A 24,757-nucleotide genomic window follows, 5' to 3' on the forward strand; every position below is an offset into this window, starting at 1 on the left:
AGTAATTTTTTCATCAAAGAATCTGCTCGTGTCTGTTGTTAATACGCATTACACTGCTATAGGAAAATAGCATTGGCTTCAAACCTCGGAGAATCGCCTTAATAACGGATAGTATTTATTAATAACTTGAAACACAAACGCTTCAAAACACTAAGAGCAATATGTTAAATGGTTTCCAATGGTGGTTCTAGGTTATCCATTGTGTCGTCAAAATTGTGTTACCAGTTGTTCGTCAAACGAAAATTTGTACAAAAAGATTTATTTGATTCAACTGTTTAAGGATGCCGGGGACACCCACAGCAAAGGCATTTATACCCCTAAAAACAAAGATTAAAAAAAAAAAAATGAGAAAGCACCTTTGCTTTAATGATAAAAATAAAAACATGGCTTTCAGATCCATTTTGTCAATGTTGTCATACAGAGATAATTCGCTAATTAAAACCACTTTACTGTGAGAAATATGCAAATTTACTGTTTAATAACCGACGCTGTGAGTTTTATTAAAAGTTAAGCATACAGAAAGTGGAATTTATTTGTGTTTCAGCATAGCCAGTCTCAATGCCATATTTAGGAGTTGGAAACAGGCAACATTGTAATGAAAAATCTGGTAGATTTGGAAAATTTCACTACAAATGATCACAAATGGCAACTTTATAAATGCCTACAATCCCAGCCATAGAACCTAATGGCAGGAATCCAAAGATGAATTTTTCCTGCTTGCAAATTTTATGCTGAGTAAATAAACTTTGAACTCTCGTGAAGGTTAATAGAGCAGCACGACTAGTTTCATTTTCTCCGATAACGAACCTAGCTAGCTATTATATCATTTTAGTACCGAAGAACAACGCTAGATTAAAAAAAAGTTTTTTTTACATTTTTGATTCCACCCACCATCTTATCTTGCATAATCTTTACTAAATAGAGCCTTGACTTACTACTTTTTACTGCCTACCCAAACCATACTCTCAATTAATCAAGATATAATCATTAATAAAACAATACTACTTGCTATCGTTTGCACTCCACGTGTTCCAAAACTGAAAAATAAGCTTCCTACTTTTTCCACTTACTAACAACCAGTCTTTGGACTAATAATTTTACTTTTAGGCCATTTGCTATGTAATGTTGTATAATGTTTGCTCAGTAGAGCTTTGATCCAAGACTTTTTTGCTCACTACCCAACCCATGCTCTGCAGACAGTATTGTCAACCACTTTTTTTTTGGACGAGCAATTGTTCTGACAACGTTGTGGATCAGGACTTGAACAACCGTTTTTCAGGTAACCAAAGTTTTTCCAACGGTAACGAGGAATATTCGTTGTAAAATTTCTAGCCGCAAAGAATTTTTCCCACCTTGCAAACCACTGTCAATCAAAATAGCCAGACAGCATTTTCAAAGCGACATCGTTTGGTAATTTTAATTTAACGAAAATTAACATCTTTTGACAGAACACAGATTAAGACTCACCTTGAGAACCAGGGAGAAAGAGGCCAGCAGCCATAAGCTGCAACGCCCGTCGAAAAGCGGCCGGCAGAGAAACTATCAAACGATTTGGCTGATTCATAATACAATAATGGGCCTAAAAGACAAAGAAGTTGTCATTTTATGTCGAGGAACAAGAAAAAGGGTCGAGTTATGTCGAAAGAAAAAGGAAAAAGTTATGTCGAGGAACAAGATTTTTGGCCTAAAAAAAATACAAATCTTCTGATGTTTAAAACTCATTTAGTTTCTGTTGAAATCTAATTTAGTTTCTGTAAATACAGAAACTCACTTAATTTTACTAATTAAAAATTCGATGTACAATCACAAACATTTGGTAATTAAGTTGTGTATTAAATTTATTTCAATTTTGGCCTCAGTTTAGTTAAATGAAGCTTTAAAAAAATGTCAGTAACATTTTTCTGCAGTAAGAAGGGATGCACCACTCCACTGCACTGCTATTCAGGCTTAGTATGAATGGAGGAAGAGGATATATTAACCCCTATTCCCTCCATACCTTTATGAAGGATCATGGAGGGTTGGGAAGATTGCGGTTTTTCAAAAAAAAACAATGCGTGTCTTTAGGCAAAGTCAAAGTTTATCGGAAAGAGCGATAGATTATGAAGAGACAGCCCCCACCCCTCTCATGCATGGAAAAATCTTTGTTCGTTTTAAGTTTTAATGGTGCTCCTTACTTTCTGTCGAAAAAACTTGTTTTGTTTTTGTAGTTTTTTTTTTTTTATTGTTTTTCAAATTAGGGCAAAGATGTAATAAAGACAAAGGTATATAAAAACAAAGGTTCCATTTTTTATCTAAAATTATACTACCCTTCCAATATTAAAAGGTGCCAAAACAAAAACTGACCTAATTTTGTTAATTAGATGTATAATCAGACATCAATTGGTAGTTAAGTCATCTATCACAATTTCTTTAACAATAGCAAGTCGATTGACACCTTAATGTCCATAAGATAAAAGGAAAACCTCAAATATGTAGGCACATTGGTAAATCTTGCGATGCAAGGATGTCCCCCGAAATTTAAACTGAGGCAGAGGAGTGGGGGGGGGGAGAGAACAGGTTTACACTCGAAGTCTCCTCTAACTTTTGCATACTTTCCATTTATGTTTACAAGTTACAAAAAGTAACAAGGAAAAAAGTCATAAAAGTAAACGGTTCCAGAAACAGAAAATTTAAACCACCAAATCCAAACTTTTGAGTATTCATTTAGTCAAAGAATAAAAAATTACCTATTAAAATTTTTAGAATACCAAATTTACAGCGATGATTAGAATCAACTTTCGTATAACTAATTCTCTGAGGGGAGAGGGAATTGATGCCTCAAGTCCCTTAGAAGATAGGGGAGTGGTGGAGTAGAAATGAGTCACAAGATGACTCATAAACACATATCCTCTGATGGCGACAAACTTTTTCCTTGATCTCAGATATTCTCAATCAATCATTGGTCTGAAAATTCTTACGTTTTAACTATTTCTATAGTAGAGAGGCAATGGACCCGTGTGGCCGGGGCATCGTCCATCTCGTTTATACATACAGTTGATTGTCAGTTAAGAGAGATGGGTGACAAACTTCCAACTTCAGATAGAAAATTGACATAACATACCAATACTTTTCAGTGTATGGAACTTCACGCTCTTTAAATCAATTCGAATGTTTTTTTTTGGCATGCATTACATTTTATCTGACTCCTCACTTGAAAGGCCAGTGGGCTAAACGGGAGAAACATATCCAAGTTGGGAACGAATGTGTCTGCCATTGGACATATTTCCGATTATGCAATCTAGACAGCATCCTAAAAATGCATATCGGCTAGGGAGATTCAAAGCGTTATGTTATAAGACCTATTACAATACAGGAGACATATGGAAGACAGTCACTGAAGAGTTGAAAACGACTAATATAAAACGACTACCAATAATTCATTGCAGCACCAAATCGTCTTGGGCCAACACCGCTGCATACCCTCCATTTCCACTCCTCGAATATGTTCAAAGTGTAACTCCTACCCCCTCTCATGAAGTTCCAACTTCCTACGAAGTATTCGTAACATACGAATACTTTTAGCAATGGCTATAATAATACTTACACAGAATTATTGGAATTAATGGTGAAGTAGGGTCCACTTCAATTATTAGGTTCGACCTAATAAATTGGCCCTTTTTTTTTACCCTGAACATAAATTGACCCTGTTTCAGTTCTTTAAATATCTCATTAAGAACTTCACGCAAAAAAAAAATGCGGCCTCTGCAAACATTGTATGAAATTAATCTTAATGCCAAAAACCACACTAGCAGTCAGGATAAATAGGAGGCTACTTACGAATTGCATTCTGATTCACCCACCGGACGCAGCCCGCCTTCTGTGCTGGTATGCAAGCAACTATAATTGTTCAATGTTTAATATAAATATACTATGTAACCAGAGTTACAAGTTTTGGCACTAACTAAAATTAAAAAAAAAGAAAATGATAAAATAAAATAAGTCAAAGCAATATTTTAGGCCTCGTCTCCCCTCCCCCCAAAGTCACAATATTTGGAAACTAAAGCAACATCTATGAGAGATTAGAATTTATACTTTAACACAAAGGAGCACTTAGAATATAAAGAAGCCTATATAGGAATTCTATTTCTGCACAGGATTCACCCACCAGGACCCCCGCCCCCCAACCCTCCCTGCTGGCATATAAGCAACTAGGTTTGTCTTAGATGAAGGGACAAAGTCAGATTAGAAATAAGAAATAACCAACTTACAAGCAAATCCACCATCCATGGCGTAAGAGGGTTCAGCAATTCATAGCGATTCTTCAAATGCTTTAAGATTCTGATTAAGACTCGAATTGAGGAATGATGGGCAGATTCCTCAAACCATCGACTATTAAAAAAAAACTAGTTTATTATAATTTTTTTAATTTTTATTATACAAATATCGATTTCATTTAGATTATGCTGATTTATTTTATACTGATTTTTTGGGTAGCTGCTTTTAATTCACAGATTGTCCTTCATATTTTTTTTTAATTTCAATATTATTGTTAAGTTTTAATGTACTCGTATTTCTAATGATTACTAATTGAAACATCTATAATACCTGACAAATAATTTGACAAATAAATTATTTCAATTTTATGAAAGTTCCTTCCTAATGGTGTTTGTACGGTCTAACTAAATAGTAAATAGTAAAAAAAACTTCTTTATAATTCTAAAATCTTTGGGACAGGAATTCACTAATCTTTGTTGATAATGAAATATATTCAGAATTGTAAATATTTAAAATACGGGAACTGAGGAAAAATAAACATTATAATTCAAATGAAACACAAATATGGTCGGACGAAAAATAGAATTATAACAAAATATTTCAAGCAAAAGACAAATCAAAATAAAACAGAATATAATCTCAAATAAAAAACATATAGCCTATTGGGCAAACATGGACTGAGGGAAACAACCAACGAAAATTCATATGACATAAATTTTTTGCACATTAAAAAGTAAAGATTTTTGTTATTGTGGAGTTTCTTCCAGAAGAAACCATAGACAAGAATGCCACCCTTTTAATAAGATCCTAAGTTCAGAACTAAAATTCAAGAACTATGGAAAAATCTCAAGAGACGGCAACCTTGGCTCGCTATTATATATATTATTATTATATTGGAATTATATTATTGTATATATCACATATTTATAATTATATATTATATGAATACATATTATTATTATATTGGAAATCCCAAGAACTAGGGAAAAATCCCTAGAAACGGCAACCCTGGCTCATGTGCCTCCTATTAAAAATATTGCCTCCAATAATGATAGGTTTTATTATATTGGGACCCTATTATATTGGCGCCAGTTACTTCAGTTTTATGATAGAAAAGGTCATTGATTAAAACATTTGTTACTTCGGGGTTTTATCTGAGTTGACGAATTGTATATATTATATTCTACTTCCTAGGTTTTTACTTGGAGTAGCAACTATACATAATCATTCGATTTTTTCTTTCTCTTCTTTTTTGATTTTAGTTATTTTACATTTTACCCTTTTCAAATTGCTGTGGTTCAAACTTTTATACTTTTATCTTTTAGTCCAGTTTTTAACTCGTTTTTGAAATGGAATGAAAAGTAAATTTTGTTCTCGAGAATCTATGAATACATGTGAAAACAAGGGGGCGCAAAACGAATTCGGCTTTCAACAAGGAATTCCTACAAGGGTTATCCGTGCAATTCTGCCTGCTATTCTGTCACCACTGACTAAGCTCGTCAATCTGTCTTTCGAGAAAGGTATTTTTCCTGAATCTCTCAAGCGAGCTAGACCAATTTCTCTCCTATCTGTTTTCAGCAAAATTTTTGAGAAGGCTATGCTATCCAAGCTGCTTAGTTTTCTGGATGCAAAGGATTTTTTGCGTGATTTCCAGTTTGGATTCCGAGCGAGTCACTCTACAGAGCATGCTTGCGCAGCTTTGTCGAATTTCATTTCGGCAATAGATTCTGGTCATATCCCCGCAGCTTTATTTTTGGATGTTCGTAAAGCTTTTGATTCCTTGACTCATCGGATTCTTCTTTTGGAAACTATCGTATATTGGTATAAGATCAAACGCTTATTCTTGGTTTGATTCATATCTTTCTGGTAGGCTTATTTCAACTGATCCGCTTTCCCGGAGCCCTTCTCAAGTATATTATGGCGTCCCGCAGGGATCTGTTCTTGGTCCCATTTTATTTTTTATTTATTTTAATGATCTGATTTCGGCTGTAAAAAACACCAGGCCTCTGGCATGTTGCAAGCTGTGTCAGCCTGATGCTCAGTCGTGTTCCAATACTTCTTCTAATGAAGATTTTCTTGTTGCTCTTGCTGATGATACCACTCTTGGGACCCTTGGGAAGACTGAATTTGATATCAAGTCTAACCTTGTGGCATTATTCGAGAGAATTATGTCATGGTTTAATGCCAATTACTTGGTCTTGAATGTTGGTAAATCACATTTTCTTATTTTTTCTTGAATTGGTATAGCTTTCCCTCAGCTTACACACCTTCAGGTGTCACAAGGCTCCTTGTGTAGATCAGAGAATCGGGTGGTCCGGTTTCTTGGTATCCTGCTTGATGAGAACCTTTCATTCAGAAACCATCTAGCCATGATTAGGGGTAAGGTCTCACGGAGTTTGGGTATCATTCGAAAACTTAGGTACACATTTCCTGGACCTATTCTGAAACTTCTTTTTTTCTGTCTTGTCCAGTCATATGTTTCTTATTGCCCCATTGTATGGATGTCTACTTTTCCGTCTACAATATTGGAAGCTACAGTGATGACAGTGGTCAAATATGGCTCTGAAGCATGGGCACTCCGAAAAGCAGATGAAAATTTACTAGATGTTTTCCAGAGAAATTGCCTACGGATTGTTCTGGGTACCCGGCTGACTGACCGTATTTCAAACAGTAGGTTGTACGAAAAGTGTGGTTCAATCCCGCTTTCTGGGGCTATAATGAAAGAAAGGTTGAGATGGCTAGGCCACGTTCTACGGATGAAGGATGACAGATTACCGAAGATTGTCCTTTTTGGCCAACCGTCTGGGGATACACAGAAAGCAGGTCGTCCTTGTCTGGGTTGGGAGGATGTCATAAATAAAGATTTAAAGGAAATGGGAACTTCCTGGGAGGGTGTAAAGAGGGAGGCTTTAAATAGATTAGGTTGGATGAGGAGCGTGCGTAGCTGTGTTGGCCTCAGGCGGCTTGGTGCTGCAGTGAGTTATTAGTAGTAGTAGTATAATAAAGCACGGCGTCTGGTTATGGACACCAACCATTCTTCACCAACACCGCTCTTAAGTCTACGGTCTATTTACATTATTTCTTGTGCTTCTTTTGTCTTTGATCAACTTCACGGCAATCTTCCAAAATCTCTTTAGAAAACTCCTATGTTTATTTCTGATTCAGCTCCATATAGCCTTTGTTCTTCAAATAATATCTACATTCCGCCTACCCCTACTATTCGATCAGATTTCAATCCCCACATTGCTTGTCAACAGGTCTGGAATTCACTACCTTCTTCAGTGCAGAAATGCCTCTCGTTTGGGACTTTTAAAAGGATTCTTAAGGATCATTTAATAAAGAATCCAATAGATTAATTTTTTTCCTCTGAACAGTTAATGGCCCCTGTGTTTTGTTAGTGGTGTTTGGTTTTCCTCTCTGCACTTTGCTCCCAGGCCTCAGGTATAATCTCTCTGTTTATCTTTCCTTCTAGTTGTTGCTTATATTGTATCCCCCATAAATATATTGCCTGTGAACTGCTATATGTGATTGCCTATACTGAATTTATTGCTTGTATAATAATTGTTTTCTTTTCTTATCCCCCTTGTATCCCGGGCCATGGAGCCTTTCGAGGGGAATTATGTGTATTGTAATTCGATTTTGAATTGTATTTTGTATTGTCTTCTATTTAATATTAATAAACTTCTCTCTCTCTCTCATAGCATAGATTTCAAACTGATCTAAGATGTGAATGCATAAATAAATAATGTAAGCCAGTAAATTAAGACGGCAATAGACCCTTAAGGTCCAAACCGGCGGTGCTTATCTCCGTTTCGTGGCCCTTCAACCAGGAAGTGCAATGGGGGGTTGGGGGCCAACCATCCTGCGCTTTCGCACAAACTTCCTAAACCAACATAAATAACGTGGGTGGGTTGAACAGACAAGTAAGCCCAATCCGTTTTGCCCCCCCTCGTTTTAAATTATATTCATAGCAATTAGTCTTATGTGTATATAGACTAAGTATATTAATATAGATATCATGAAACAGAGTTAATAAAATCATTATTGGCGTCTCCATTCTTCGCGAAGTAAAAACACCTCTAAAAATACACCAAGGGAAAAACCCCTAAGAAAGGAACCTGGCAAATCATTTTTCAAACGCAAAAGAACTTCAAATGAAAACCATTGTTTGACCAATTCAGTGAAATATTTTTGTCACTGTTGCCATGTTGAACTGTTAAATTAAAATAAGAAAAATTAATTAGTTAAATTTCAAAACGCTTTTCGTCGCCGAAAAATTTGAGTATTAACAATCGGTTGATTCTCAAAGACAACTACACCTTCACAAGAAACCTACATCTATTTGGTGATACACGTTTTTAGCTCATTTTTACTGATTTTTCGCTAACATTTTTTTTCAATTTCAGTGCCTCGTACTACCAAAAACCGCATAGCTTCCTGAAGCCCATTTCATTAAAAATTGAGTTCCAGATTTATCCTGATTATTTAAGTTAAATTAGGCTATCTAAGTTTCTATTTAAACAATTCAAAAAATAAGATTTTATTTTCACTGTCCTTGTCAATCCGTTCGTGGCTCTTTGGTGATGACTTTTAAGCCAACAATTAGCTTTTTATGCTGATTAACTAAAAAAAAAAACATTTTTTCAACTGGAAGTAAGGAGCAACATTAAAACTCAAAACGAACAGAAATTATTCAGCATATAAAGGAGTTGCCCCCTCCTTAATACATTGCTTTTCTCGCTAGAATTTTAAGCAGCTGTAAAAAATGCTTCGTATTCTAACTAAAAGGACCCTTCCGTTAAAAGAGTCGTTCTTAAAACATTGAGAAAACTGTCAGACTTTAGAGTAAAGAGAAAGGAATTGAGGAGGGGCAAACCCTCCTTCCGTGATAAGTTTTTCCCCGAAATCCAAACTCGCTGAAATTTTTCTCGGAAAATTCCCCCAGAACATCTCTGTATGCAAAATTGACTTGGCAAAGAGATACTAACACAAAGAAAAAAAATTTTGTGTAGGAATTCTGTCAAATCCCCCCTGTGTAAACTTTCCAGGAAATTCCACTCCCCACGGAATCGTCCCCGTGAAAATTCCCCCCAAGCACAGAATTCCCCCACAACCAAAAAAAAATTTCTGTATACTTCCCATTAACAAATACTATACTTAAACAATAGGCACATTTTATGACTATGAGACTTGTCCTCAGGGGCTTAGGGGAGTCATGCTATTTCCAAAGGCATACTTTGGGGACCTGCCTACTATGCTGAACAAAATGGCTACCATATATTTCGATCAGACATTTTTGGGAAAAAAGGGGCCTGGGAGGGGGGCTAGTTCCCCTCTAATATTTTTGGTCACTTAAAACGGGCACTAGAATTTTTGATTCCCGTCCAAATGACGGAAAGTATTCCGATGTTATAGAACCATTGGTCGATACGAACACCCCTGGAAAAAAAAACAAACAAAAAACAAAAAAAAAGAAATAAAAAATAAACAGGCATCCGTGATCAGTTTTCTGGAAAAAAAAAAAAAAAATCTAAATTTTTGCTAATAGGAGCTTGAAGACTTCTACAGTAGGATTCTCTGATACGCTGAACCTGATGGTGAGATTTTGATTAAAATTCTTTGACTTCTAGGGGGCGTTTCCCCCTTTTTTCGAAAATCAGGCAAATTTTCTCAGACTCGTAGCCTTTGATGGGTAACACTAAGCTTAATGAATCTTATATATTTGGAATCCGCATAATAACCCAATTCTTTTGATATTTCTACTGATACAAAATTCCATTTTTTAGAGTTTTGGTTACTATTCAACCATGTTGCTCCTTACTTTAATGTTACCTTACTTTAACGATTTTCAAAAAGAGGGAAACACACTTAAAAAGTCAAGGAATCTTAATGAAAATCGCACCATGAAATTCAGCGTATCAGAGAACCCTTCTGTATAGGTCTCAAGCTGCTATTTGCAAAAATGTGTAATTTTGTGTTTTTTTTGGCAGATCACGAATCAGGAATGCGTCTTTATTTTTCTTTCCCAGGGGTATTCTTATCGTCCCAATGGTTCAAGATGATCGAGAGGGGGTTTATTCAAACGGACATTAAAAGTTCTAGTTCCATTTTAAGTGACCATAAATATAGGAGGAAACTGGCCCTCCTTCCGTGCCTCCCTTTTCCCCAGAGTCATCCAGTCGAAATTTTGAGATAGCCATTTTGTTCAACATTATTTAAAGATCCAATAACTATGTCTCTGGGGATTATATGACCCTTCATAGCCCTTACGGAAAAGGCTGAAAGGAATGACATGTGGCTTTTGTTTACATGTTGTATCGTTATTGGGAAGTATAGATATTTTCCAGGGGAGGGGGGTTTTCAACGGGGAGTTTTCCATGGGACAGGAGGTTTCAGAGGGGGGGAACTTTAAAGTGGAAATTTTTACAGCAGGGGGGAGGGATATTTGCCAGAATTCGTACACGAGGTTTTTTTTTACTTGTCTTACTTTCTCTTTGGTGACTCAATTATATACGTAGAGATGTTCCTGGGGATTGTCTGGGGAAAATTTTCAGAAGGGGAGGAAATCAGGGAGTCGGGGAGATTTTTGCGTAGAGGAATTATAGGTGGGAGAAACTTCCCATTGGGAAAGTCGAGAGGAAAAATTCCACGGGGGGAAGATTTCCAGTATGATTGTAATAAACGATAAGAAATTACATAAAAACAAGTCTACCCCACCCCCATCTATACTTCGCTATTTACGTTAAAGTTTGACTTTTTGTACCAATTCTAGAACGACTCTTGAAGCACAAGGCCGTTTAATCAGAAAAACAAGCTTTTTTCAAGTACTAAAAAGCTTTAGCATGAAAAAGGAAGGATTAAGGATAGGACAGCCCCTCTCACATACAGAACGATTTCTGTTCGTTTTAAGTTTTCATGTTGCTCCTTACTTTCAGATAAAGAACCACGCTTTTAATTTAATTACTTTAAAGAAAATCACATCTGGTCTTTGCCTTTGGCATGAGAATATCTTATTTACATATTTAGAAGTTTTTGCTAAAAACTACAGAGCAGATAACTATATGCACAATTGTCATATAGAATAGAAATATCAGCTATAAGAAAACTGAAATAAAAGATTCCACCAACTTCCAAAAACACGATCCAAATTTACCATTGTTGCACCTCAGCCCATATCCCCCCCCCCAAAAAAAAATCCATCTGGAAAACTTTAGATAGGAATTATAACAGGAAAAACATATACATAGTACTAATAATGGTTACAAATTTGTAATTGTACAAAGTTGTACAATGTAAAATTGTAAACAAATATTGTTTACAAAGTAGTTGGGTATGGTAGAACAAGAAGTAATTTACCATTGTCTAACAGCTGCCATATTTTGTTGAAGTATCTTATAGTCAAGATGTAAGCTCGAATCAAGCTTTTTCATATTCACTGGCACAGTCGCTGTCATAATCCTGATTGTGGCTGAACCCGATGACACGTGAAATCCACGTTCATTGCTGGTAAAGGTAGCGCCTAGCTTTGGGTCTTGTTGCTCTAATTCCTGACACAACTTCATTCCCATGGCATCAACAGCCTGTCTTGCCGGCATTGACTTGAGGATCACAACGAGATCAGCCATATTGCTTCCACGCATCATCGTTCCTTTTTTGTAAGAGCCAACTGGACGCACTTCTTCAATTTGCTAAAAAAAGAAAAAAAAATTGTCTTTGTCTTAAGATAGATAGACAGATAGATAATTTTTATTTGCAACAATTAAATTAACAGATATGACAAACCAGTGCACATGCCTGGTGACATACTTTAGCATTGACAATGTTACAATGTTACATACACTACGAAAATAAAAACTAGCACTAACAATGTTACTTACATTAGCACTGACAAAATAAAAATAAATCAAGCCAAAGTAAATACAAGCTTACAGCATCAACATAAATATACAAAAAAAATAAATAAACAAAAAATAATTCCCCGCAACATATTAAACACAAAACACAAGTCATTAATTCTGAAAAATTAATTTCATCACTGCTTTGTTAAGTTTTTTTTAATAATTTTAAAAACTCTCGCTTATTGCTACATTCTCGTACTGATATTGGAATTGAGTTCCAAATTTTTGCCCCAGTATGACGGATGCGGAAACCCGCTCTTGACATTGGACGAAATTCACATGAAAAATCTGAACAATGAGTGGTTGGATAGTTATGGAATCGGGAATTAGTTGAAAAAATACCAGAGAAATTTGAAGGTAAACTATTGTATAAATAACCATGACAAATATTAGAAATAGAAATTGTATGAAGTTGATCCAAAGAATATATTCCTGAATTCCCATATAAGTGTCTAACTGAAGATCCATGCTCAACATTAAAAAGAATTCTCATTGCTTTATTCTGGAGTATTTGGAGAGATTTAAATACAGATGGAAAAGTAGAAGCCTAAACAGAAATACAATAAAGAAAATATGGGTGGACAAAAGAAAAATAAATTGCTTTTAAAATATTTTTAGGAAACAAATAACGAAGACGTGATAGAATACCAATATTTCGGAAAATTTTTAACGATAGTGTTTTTACATGTTTACGAAACGACAAATTTTCATCTAAAATAACACCAAGGTATTTAAACTGGTTAACTCTTTTTAATTCAAGACCATTCAACAAAAGAGAGAATCCATCTGAGATGACCGAACCAGTTCGCGAAAACAACATATATTGGCATTTTTTCTCATTAAGAGCTAGTAAATTCCTTGAGTACCAAAAAGATACAGCTTGTAACGTGCATTCAAGGTTATGGAAAAGAACTGCTAAGTCCTGGTGAGAGGAAAAAATTACTACATCATCAGCAAACATAATAGTTTTACAAAGAGGCAAAACATCCGGTAAATCATTTATAAAAAGAAGAAATAAAACAGGCCCAAGGACACAGCCCTGAGGTATTCCATAATTAATCTGAAAAGTATCTGAACGAAGATCACGGGATTTATCGATACATTCTAGTCGTCTCCCAGAAAGATAAGATGCAAAAAAATTAACGGTTTATAATGAAAATCCATAAGACTTAAGTTTCATAAGAAACAAAGAATGATTTACAGTGTCAAACGCTTTAGCGACGTCAAGGAAAATAGCCAGTTGATCACTATCTAATGAGTCATTTATATTCAATAAAAGTTCATGAACTGCCAGTTCAGTTGACTTTCCCTTTATAAATCCATATTGAGAAGTGTGTAATATCTTATTATCGAATAAATATTTTTGTAGTTGACTATTAGCAATTTTTTCCAAAATTTTACTATAAACTGAAAGCAAAGAAATACCTCTATAATCTGAGTAATCAGTTGAATTACCGGCTTTAGGTAATGCTATAACATTTGCTTTTTTAAAAGCTCAGGAAAAATCCCATGTGTAAGTGATAGATTAAAAATATGCGCCAATAAAGGGGAATGCTCGACGCTACCTGTTCAACAATTTGCGCTGAAAATCCAAATTCATCCATAGAAAAACTTGGTTTAAGCTTCATAATAATTTTTTTTTCTCCTGAGGCGCAATCTCAGAAAAAGTAAAAATTCTTTTGCGCATGCTGCTCATTACCTGGAATAATAGGGGAAATCAGGTGCGCACTCATAGTCGATGCAAGTCTAGAACCAATATTACTAAAATAATCTCCCAAAGCATTTAAAATATCTTTAGGTTGTGTAATATTTTCCCCATTTATTTCCAGGTAATGTACACTAGTACTCTTACGACTATGAGGACGTATTCTTTCATTTATCATTTGCTATGTCTTTCTCATATCAGATTTATATTCCAGGAATTTATCATTATAGAATTTTCTCTTCCCATGTCTTATAATAGAATTTAGCTTATTCCTATAAACTCTATATTCCTGAAAAGATTCGGGTGTCTGCAATTTTAAATAATTCTTAAACTTTTTATTTTTATGTTTTAGGGATACCAAAATACCTTCTGAAATCCACGGGTCAAATCTTTTCCATGCAAAACACGTGTCGAAAAAGCCCTACCCCGCAGTAGAATCATTTGACAAATAAAATTCGAAAATGCAGCATTTGCATCATCTGAATTATAAACCAAGCTCCAATCATGAACCTCAATTAACTGCCGAAGGACTTTACAATCAATTCATTCAAATTGTTTTTTTCGAATTATTCCTTATTGAATCAGGATGTTGTTTATTACTATTTTTAAATCAAGAAGAACACTCACCGGAAAATGATCTGACATATCAGACAAAATTACAAACGATCTTGTTGTATGGACTAAATCAGAAGAATAAAATATGTTATCCAATAGTGTAGCTGTATTAGCTGTGAATCGAGTTGGGAGAGATATACTTGGAAGAAAACTAGAACACAACATCATGCTTAGAAAATCCTTATTATTGCCAACATCGAGATTCAATAAATCAAAACTGAAGTCACCAGAAATTATAATCGGTTTTCTAGACGCTTCTAGGTTTTTAACAGCGGTTCTAAAACTTCAAAAAAATCTTTAGGATTGCCAGACGGAGGTCTATAAACAGATCCAAAAATAAATGGGTTACAACCCAAGGGGTCAACTTAAAAAAAAATAGTCTCACATAAACCTTCCTTAAAAACAGAAAAATCACTGAGAACTCGAAAAGACCAATCATCACGAATATACTATATCTGCCCTCCCCTCTTATTCTGACACCTTGTACGTAAAATACACTTCATCCCAGGCAGATCTAACATTGTAAGAGGTGTATTAGTAGACAAAAAAGTTTCACAAACCCCTACAATGTCCTTAGGACTAGATGTAAGCAAGAACTTGAGTTCGTTGAATGCACTTTGCAACCCTTCACATGTCCTAAGAACTGTAAGTCCTTTCTGACAGACCCTTCAATGTCCCAAGAACTGAAAGAACCCTTGCGCATTCACATGTAACGATCGGAACAGAAATTCACACTTGTTAGACTGATTGTTTAGAATGCCACCCGAAGAAAATTCACACTCGGGAAGATTTTTCACACCAGCCGTATATTAATAAAAATGATTCAGGGTTGTGATTTTAAAAAAAAAGTACTATTACAGGGTTCGGACAGGTCGGTTCGTTTCAAATTATAGGTTCTGTCCTATTTATATAGGATTTCCCGAGTCCAAATATAGGCCAAATATAGGATTCGGAAATCTTTGGGATCAGATCGGTGGTAGATGGCGTGAGATGTCTTCTCACGCAAATTTGTCATTTCCCGAGTTTCTGCTTCTTTTTTTTTAAAATCAGATACACATACTGTGCCAACGATTGACTGATACAGGTAAAATACCTGGAATCACTCTTGCTACTTCTTGGGCATCAATTTCGATATGAGGTCATTTTTTCTCTTTGCAAGAGAAAAAATTCTCGCAGATTCCACCATCTGCTCTCTTTCACTTGTTCTGTACTTTACAGCACCTTCGAGCAAAGAAACAGCTAGGGCAATGTCTATGGAACTATTGGACCTGGCAGCCTTCTTCATTCTATCGGTCACTTCTTGAAGTAGAGTATCTGCTACTGTTCTCTTTTCTCTGATGCTCTAAGTTTTTCTTTTCGCTTTCCAAGTCTTCTATTTCTTTCTTTTTGTCGTGGACCTCCTGCAACTTCCACTTGTAGTCCTCTTCAAAAGCTCATTTCTCCTTCTCAGATAGCTCTTCTTTTTCTTTTCATGCAGATATTGTTGATATTGAGACCATGCAGAACGTGCAAGATTCAACAGTTCTTTTGTAATAACAAACCGTTCTGGTTTTCCTCCATAAAGTCTCAAAGTGTCATATACCATGAGTCTCGCATCCAGAACGTATTCAGACATTAATGCCTGTCTTCACCGAGAATCTTCAAAGAACGCGAGAATCCACGCTCAATATCTGCACTGCCAGGCGACAACATCAGCATTACTTTGATAAGCTTGGTAAGTTCCGGGTACTTGCTGTCAATGCGCTCATTCACCAGTCCAAAGTAATGGCTCCAAAAATTACCGATCCAAGTAATGTCTTCACGGGGTCCATTTTCCGTTTGCGAAAGCAGCCACTCAGTCTGGGCGACGTCTGAGCTTGCTCCAATCTTAATCTCGCATGCCACAGTCGCTATGCCTGCAATACTTCTTGAATCCTTCATGTTGATGGGACTCAAAAAGCGTAAAGCCTCTAGAAAACCATCCTTTTCCAAACGACATTTGTTCAAAATATGGCGAATGCCTGCAATAAAATTTTTTCTCACATTGACATAGAAAATGGCCTTGTCTTCAGTGTTGCTTTCTCATGGAAAGCTCGCTCCACATTTTCTGAAACTATGGGCTTTTCTGCAAATTTTTCAGCAAGGTTTAACATTTCTGGTGAGAAATTTTCAACCTTGGTCATGAAATATGGAGTAAAGACCCGTCCGCAAAGCATCACAACTAGTCTTTTGATCTCTGAGTTCAGAACATGAATGAGAGGCTCTTCTTTCTGGAACAGTTGGGTGAAACTTATGAACAGTTCTGCTGAGGCTAGAACAAACTCGAGTTGGGCCTTCATCGTCGCACTTCTGATACGAGCTACAATCTTCAAAAATTTGGGAGTGGACAGAAGTTCATTCAGTTTTTTCTCTCTCGGCATGAAATTCAGGAAGTACACTAAGATTGCCGGGATTCTAGCAAGGGCACGTCCGATCGTCAGCCAGCGGCTTAGGACATGCTATATGAAAGCATTCTCTGGCACTCTTACTTTCTTTTGGCACTTTCAATAGTCTTCACAACGTGAAGGCCAGCCGTCAAAAAATGAATGCACAAAAATATAAAAGTCAGAATTTTCTTCTCCGAACACCTGAAGACCCTTCAAGAAAGCGTTACGGATTATATGTATGTTTCAAGAACCAATATTCAACATTCCCTTTCCCGTCACTTCCCTTTTTTGGCACTGAAATTGTTCCAAACGCTTTTGTTGACGTTTGGTCCATCACTTCCAAGCACAATCAGTTTTTCAAGTGGCAGCTGATTCTACTCAATGGCTGACATAATCTTCCTACACAGATCATCACTTGTCGCGTGGCCCATTAAACTTGTGCATAAAAGTCTGCTCTGGATTTCTGCTCTGGTTTCCATATGAGGACCAATATTGACCAATACCGTCCAAAGTGCCCATACTAACTCTGCTTTATAAGTGGCATCACGCTCACAAAATATGTTTGTACCAACTAACGGTTTATCCTTGGTTGTTTAATCAACTTGAGATTGTCCATTCAGGTAAAACTATGATGGATGTAGTTAAGCAGTAACTGCGGCTTTGTGTTCTGCAGATCGCACATGTTGGTTTACCCCTGAGCAACCCCAACTGGCAACCAAAATTTTTCAACCAGAGTTTGCAAAAGAACGAGTACTGGTCATTCCCAGTCTTACACCATTTTCCAATCTTTCTACTGCTGCAATCCGTCTTAGCAAGCCATGAACTATTAAACTTAGTAGGCCCCATACTTAATTACCAAGCATCACCTACAAAATAACATCCCAAGATTAAAAGACCATAAAAAGAAAAAATATGGATATGTCCAAAACTGGGCCGTATTCGCATCAGCCTTTAAAATAGCGTTCAGGCAGGAAACGCACAAGTCGTAAGAACTCCAGTCTCATTAAGCAGATACTGCTAGCCTGTATACTGATCTTTGCTCATTTTGGACAGGCCCAACATGACAAAAACAGAACATAGGCTACTAAGTCAACACAACAGCATAGCCCAGGAAGAAGCAGTTTACTAAGCCCAGTAAAAAAACATTAGTTAAGTTCAAACAGCTCAACAGTTGTAATGAATTATCAATCTACACCAAAAGACTGCACAGTCTACAACAGAGTCAAAAGCAAAAAGAAAAACACATCTTGGCTTACTTAAAGAGAAGTGAAAAATGTAAATCATGAGCAATGTTCTTAGTGCTCTTCAGCCGAAAATATAGGAATGATAGGATTTTAGCCAAAATGTAGGCATTTTATAGGAGTGCATTAGAATATAGGAATTTATTGGAATTTATAGGCGAGTCCGAACGCTGCTATTATTGGAAAAATTACTGTAAACTACTGTTATTATTTTATTATTTACCTACCATACGCACTCTACACTCAGTACATCATCAATTTTATTGAAAGCAGTCGGGAAACTATTATTCAAAAGCAGAAGAGAGTGCAGGATTCAAGTGCCCATTCAAAACTGAGCGGACTTTTCCCTAGTGAGTTTTCCGTGCTAACCATTCGGCCAGGACTGTTATTGAAATACCATTAATGATCATTATAACCTGTGGTTTTTATGACACAAAAATAACTACTTTTAGGTTGCAAATTATAAAGGCCAATGCAAAATAAAAAAAAGAATAAAAGAAAAAAAAGCGCAAAGTAGTAAAGTAGCATAGAAGCGAGTTAACACAAATTGCATGTTATTGCAATTTAGTTTCTCACCTGAACAATCCCGTATACTACTACTACTACTACTACTACTACTACTACTACTACTACTACTACTACTACTACTACTACTACTACTACTACTACTACTGGACGCACCTCTTCAATTTGCTAAAAAAAAAGAAAAAAAGAAAAACTTGTCTTTGTCTAAAGGCGCAATATTGAACTAACACCAGCCGTATAGTAATAAAAATGATTCAGGGTTGTCTTTCGGAGAGGGTTCCAAAGGTTAAATATCAGTAACAAACAAACTCTTGTATACTGATCAATGAGATTTGCGCAGCCCAGGTGGCAATTTCACGTTACTCTATACTCGGCCTCGGAGTGCTACGCATGTTTGGGGGGACAAGTCACTCAACACTCGCCATGTTTTCTCCTAGATTCTTCAAGGTGCCCATTCAAAGCTGTGTGGACTTTTAACTTGTCCTGCATGGACACTTCACTAATCCTTCCCCCAAAATAAAACTGCCACCACCAAGACTCGAACCAGCGACTCTTCCCTAGTGAGTTTTCTGTGCTAACCATTCGGCAAGGACTGATATTAAAATATCATTAATGATCAGTGATTATTTGTTAATAATCAAACGACAGATCAAAGCCTCAAGCGACAGATCAAAGCAAATTTACCTCCTAAAATGCTTACGATACATAAGAGAAGCTAACATTGTAGCCTTTTCTGCACTTAATGAATACAAATTACTATAATTGTGTTTTATTCGTTGTCTTGAAACGAAAATACTGACAACTAGTTAATTATCATTAAGGACAATTGAGTTCTGGAACGCACCCAGTGTCAAACATTCGACAACAAGCATTTTATTTTTACACTTTATCAACAATAAAGAGCTAGACAGACGTAGTGTTTAGTACTGTCGTGTTTACTTTGAAAAACGCAACTTCTGACCGGGCCTTTTAAGACAATCAAAATAAAAACCTAATCGTTCCAAACAGTCAAGCGGAAACTAACACAACCATATATCTTAAAATTAGGAAAAATCAGGAATTCAAATTTTAATAAAAGAAACACCTCAATATGCAATATGTATTTCTAGCGAGCTTGCATATTAATTTTTTCTGCTATGACCATGGTTATTTTGTTTTTGTTGGTCTTGGTTTGTTCTCATTTCGCGTCTAGTTTTTGTATGGTTCGCTTCTTCTTCCCCCCCCCTCCCTTTTTTTTGTCACAGCAAAGTCTGATAAAAGTTTTCTTTCTTTTTGCATTCCTCGTGGATCAGAAACCAATAAACAAGAAAAAATACAGTAAGCAGTACGAAAATGTTGTTCGATCCTACTTTCCACACTTATAGGTCGATAAATTGCAAAAATTTTCTAATTAATTTTTAACAGTAGGGTTTACCAAAAGTGTGGTTCAATCCTGCTTTCTAGGGCTATAATGAGAGAAAGCTTAAAATGGTTAAGGCACGTTCCGCGAATGAAATATTGCCAAAGATTGTCCTTTTCGGCCAACCGTCTAGGGCTAAACGGAAAGTAGATCGTCCTCGATTGGGCGGGAGAAATTCGTAGGGAAAGATTTAAGGGAAATGGCAACCTCCTAGGAGGGTTTAAAGTAGGAGGCTCTGAATAGATGGGGATGGGGGAAAAGTATGCATAGCTGTGTTGGCCTCAGGTGGCTCGATGCTGTGGTGAGTTGTTAGTAGCAGTAGTAATTTCTACTTTGGAAAAAAAATGCACCATAGAGACGGAGAAATTTATCACTGGGAATCCAGAATTGCTACGTGATGAATTCCTATACGATGAGTCCTATCCTATGTGTCTAGGAAATCCTAACGTGATCAAGTGATGAGGCTAAGATTCTGATATTTTTTTTCATTAATTTTCAATTTTTTAATTAACAGATTAACATTAATTTAGTTTCCTATTTTAACTGAGATTAATTACTTTTTAATTAAATATACGTTTAATAAAGCTGCGTTTTATGGAAGTAGGATTATAGGTTGTCAGAAACGTGTTTTTTGGCAACACAACTGGGGCGAGTAAGAACTTTAAGTTAAGCGCGTAAAACGCAAAGCGGATAACTTCAAAATGGGCACAAAAGCAAAGAAGTTGGAATATATAGAAAAGGAGCCATATGTCGAAAAACAGAAATAAATTGCAAAACAGGATAATTAATCCGAAAAAAATGCACCGTCGAGACGAGGAAGTTACTATTGAAAATCCAGAATTCCAAAAAGCAAGCATTTCAATAAGGAATTTTTAAAACTTCTAATAAAACCATATAGCATATAGCTTTTTTTTACACATCAATATATACGTTCAAGTGCAAAAGCAGACAATTCATGTCCAGTCCGGTTATACAACTGTTAAATAGATTTGAGCAGAAATCCAAAAATATCTTAAAACTGACATCTAGGCGAGTCATTTTAGGTAAAAATCCCCCCTACCTGGAAATAATTCCCTAAAGGAAGAAACTTTACAAATGCATAGTACAAGCACCCGGCAACAACATATCAAAAATTTATATCTGTGCATGCTGTGCTACGGCCGCCATCTAGGTCCCTTTTTGAGTACATTACGCCATCTAGGTATTCACTTTTTGAGTACATTTCACTAACAGTCGTAAATACAAATATGCTTTTCAAACAAAAGTTAAAGAACACAAAAAGTACATCTTTTTAGTTCTTATTACTTTTGTCCTACCTTTTATAGATATTGAAAAAACTCAAATTAGTAACAACAAAGCCTGAATTTTGTTCGAATTTCAGCAGTTAAAGTGGGAAATTTCATTAAATTTAATTTAATACGTGCATAAATCATTAAGATTTTGTACTAAATAACCTTTGTTAAATGAAAGCTAGGATATGATTTACGATAAATAATGACGAATTGCCAAAGATGGTTCTTTTTGACCACCCCTTCTAGAAGGGTAAAGAGTGAAGCTTTGAAAAGACGGGATGGAGGAGGAGCGTGTACATCTGTGTTTGCATCAGGCGGATTGGTGTTGAAGTGAGTTAATAGTTACAGTTTTAAGTCGTTCTTTACTATTTATTTTTGTGTGTGTGTCATACCAAACAGTTTTAAAAAATTGGTTAAAACTAAAATTCATTCAATGAGCGTTTTATATGTTTAATGTATTTTTGAGCATTATATATATATATATATATATATATATATATATATATATATATATATATATATATATATATATATATATATATATATATATATATATATATATATATATATATATATATATATATATATATACATATATATGAAGGAGCTAAGTGGTGTTGACTTCTTTTTGTTTTATCATATTTTACATTTTCCTATAACCTTCATGTGTTTTAGAATAATTAATAGTAAGCCATCCAAATTCAAAAAAAAAAATACTATTCTGAAACCTTTTTAAACTTTTTACATTTTTCCCATTTTTAAATTCTTGGTGATTTCACCATGTTCAATCCAAAAAAATTTGAAATCTAGAACTTTCATCAATAGTTTTAGAAAATTATACTTGAATTTTTTTTTGTTTACTTTTTTCTAACTTACAAACATACACCGACCATATTTACATTTTCTACAGCTTGTCTGTAATTATACCATAACAAGTTTTCTCTGCAACTCTCATTCATATTTTCAAATATTTTTCAAAGCTTTTTTATATTTTTCTTATTTTTTTTTCTTTTTTGCTATTCCAAAGTTATTCAGAAGGTATTTAAATTTTTCTAAAACTTTTCTGCAGTTTAAATATGAACTATAAGCCTTTGCATGGAAGAGGGAGGGGGGTGCTGACCATCCTTAGAAAAAATCTAATTTTCCAGAATCTATAGGCACCTCTTACTCAAATTATCAAACAAAAACAAATTTATTATTGCATCAACCCCCACCAAATATCCATCCGTACATATATATATATATATATATATATATATATATATATATATATATATATATATATATATATATATATATATATATATATATATATATATATATATATATATATATATATGATTAATATAATCTGGAACTACTATGTGTTTTTAGTATTGTTTTGTTCGTTCATTTTCCATTTTAGTTCGTTTCGTTTTGTTTCTGTTTGGTGTATTTTTTTCACTGCAGACGGCTATTGAATATTTAACCGAAAATCCCGGTTTTATCCTAGCCATAGTCTTCGCAAAAAAGTAAAACACTACACTTAAACCCTGCTAAATACACTTCCACAATTTTACGCCGTATCTCGTCGCGTCCGTGTTACTTTAACAGTGTTTGAGAAGCATAAATGACATATGAATGTAGCCAAAACGTATTCAAAATGTTACGTATATCAAACGGTTAATTAGGGTTGTAATTAAGAACTTTATAAACGTTTTGCCCAAACCGTTATATATGAGTCACATGAGTAGCGACCGTGATATATCTACTTCATGTGGTTTTAGAGAAAAAAGAAAATGAACAAGAGAAAAAAGATAGACAGAAAAAAACTTACACAGAAGAGAAAAGCGCAAAGAAATAAGGACAAAAGGAAAGGAAAAAACAAGAAAAACAAAAAAAAAAGAAAGAAGAGACAAAAGAACAAGGGATATTCTTACGCACGAACCTTCCGCCACTTTCAGTGAACTTTCAGACAATGAACTTTGTGAATTACAATCCCGATATATTTACTGGGTGTAAAGAATAAAAGAAAAGGAAACAAACAGAAAGGAAAACAGAAGAGAAGAAAAATACATTTATAGAAAAGAGAAAAGCGAAAGCAAAAACAAGTGGGAAACAAAGTCAAAAGGAGAAAAAAAGAGAAAGAGGTGACATCAAGGCAAAAGCGCAAAAACTGAAGGAAAGAGAAAAAGAGGAAAACTAAAAAAAGAAAAACAAAAGGGGAAATTCTTACACATGAACTTTCAGCCACAGGAGCTAATATAAACTTGTCCAATATACCTCGCACTTTAGTCATCAAATTGTTGATAGCAGCTTCTTCTTCTTCCGTTGGACTCAGTTGAGCATTCAAATTCAGCAAATCCTGAAGCAAAATAGAGAACTTGAAATAATTTCAAACATATTAGCCACTGGTAATTCTTTATGTTTTGGAAATGTTGGCTGGACTGCTGGAAATGCTTTGTTTGAAAATACACTTTTGAATTAAACTTGTTTATTTATGCCATTTCCCCAATTGCAATATAGGTTTTAAATGTTGATCTTAAGGTCATGTTGGAATATTGCTTGTAATTTCCCTTTTTAATTTCCATAATTAATTTATCAATGAATTAAGCAAAAATTATCCCTGAACTGAAGACCTGCATTTCCTTGAGCACTGATATGGGCAGAGAGCTACAAATAGCACTCAATATGTGCTAACTTTTAAGTTTGCACGGAGCTTGAACTATTTTTTAATAAAAAAAAAAAAGAAAGACTGCATCTTCTACATTTTCTTGTTATCTTGTGACTGGAAGACACCTAACAATCCAACTAGAATAGTGTGTGGCTTTTTATCTCCATATGCAGAATGCCTTATTAAATACCAAGAATATCTGTAGGCCTAGTTACTAAGGACAAATTGCTTCTAATGTCGACTCCTTGTCCCCTAAAAAAAAAAAAAACTTGTTCCCCTAGATTTCCTCTCCCATCTAAGCATCTAACCTGAGTGCACCTAGCCAGACATTATATCTTATCTTTCCCTTAAGTTGTTCTTTAAATATATGGAATCATAGATCTACAGAAGTCTGACCTTTACAACGACGAGAAGTTTCTCACGGGGTAGGGGAGGACATGTCGAATCAAGGGCGTGTCCAGAAGTGGGAGGGGGTTCTGCCCGACCTGTAAAAAGTAGCAAAATGCATGTAAACAGATTTTTGAAGTATTTTGTAAAGTTTTTTTGATACCCCCCCTCCCCCAAGAAGATAAATCCAGAATACGCTGAATAATAAAACGTAATAATCTGGGCTATTAACAACTTTGAGATTGTTACTAGTCTTAATTTGCTGTAGGATATTTATTCTTATTCCTACTTCTATTGCTTTTATTAACAATCTCATTAAATTCTTAATAACTGCTACTTCACTCAGGCTATTTTAGGAAAAGTCTGTCCCGAAAATTATCCTT

The 24,757-nt window shown here is 35.2% G+C and overlaps 1 protein-coding gene across 1 annotated transcript in view; it reads right to left on the bottom strand.

Annotated features, from left to right (window-relative positions):
* Nucleotides 1–1,429: 1,429 nt before the first annotated feature.
* Nucleotides 1,430–24,757, bottom strand: part of LOC136043741 (interleukin enhancer-binding factor 2-like) — a 33,474-nt gene continuing 10,146 nt past the window's right edge. The window contains exons 3-6 of the mRNA XM_065728663.1: nucleotides 23,550–23,678; nucleotides 11,611–11,942; nucleotides 4,248–4,368; nucleotides 1,430–1,579 (exon numbers count right to left, since the gene is read on the bottom strand). Of these exons, the coding sequence (XP_065584735.1) occupies nucleotides 1,457–1,579; nucleotides 4,248–4,368; nucleotides 11,611–11,942; nucleotides 23,550–23,678 (705 nt within the window). The 3' untranslated portion in view covers nucleotides 1,430–1,456. The remainder of the gene's footprint in view (nucleotides 1,580–4,247; nucleotides 4,369–11,610; nucleotides 11,943–23,549; nucleotides 23,679–24,757) is intronic.

Source organism: Artemia franciscana, unplaced genomic scaffold (assembly GCF_032884065.1).
Source record: "Artemia franciscana unplaced genomic scaffold, ASM3288406v1 Scaffold_898, whole genome shotgun sequence".
In the NCBI taxonomy this organism is placed as follows: domain Eukaryota; kingdom Metazoa; phylum Arthropoda; class Branchiopoda; order Anostraca; family Artemiidae; genus Artemia; species Artemia franciscana.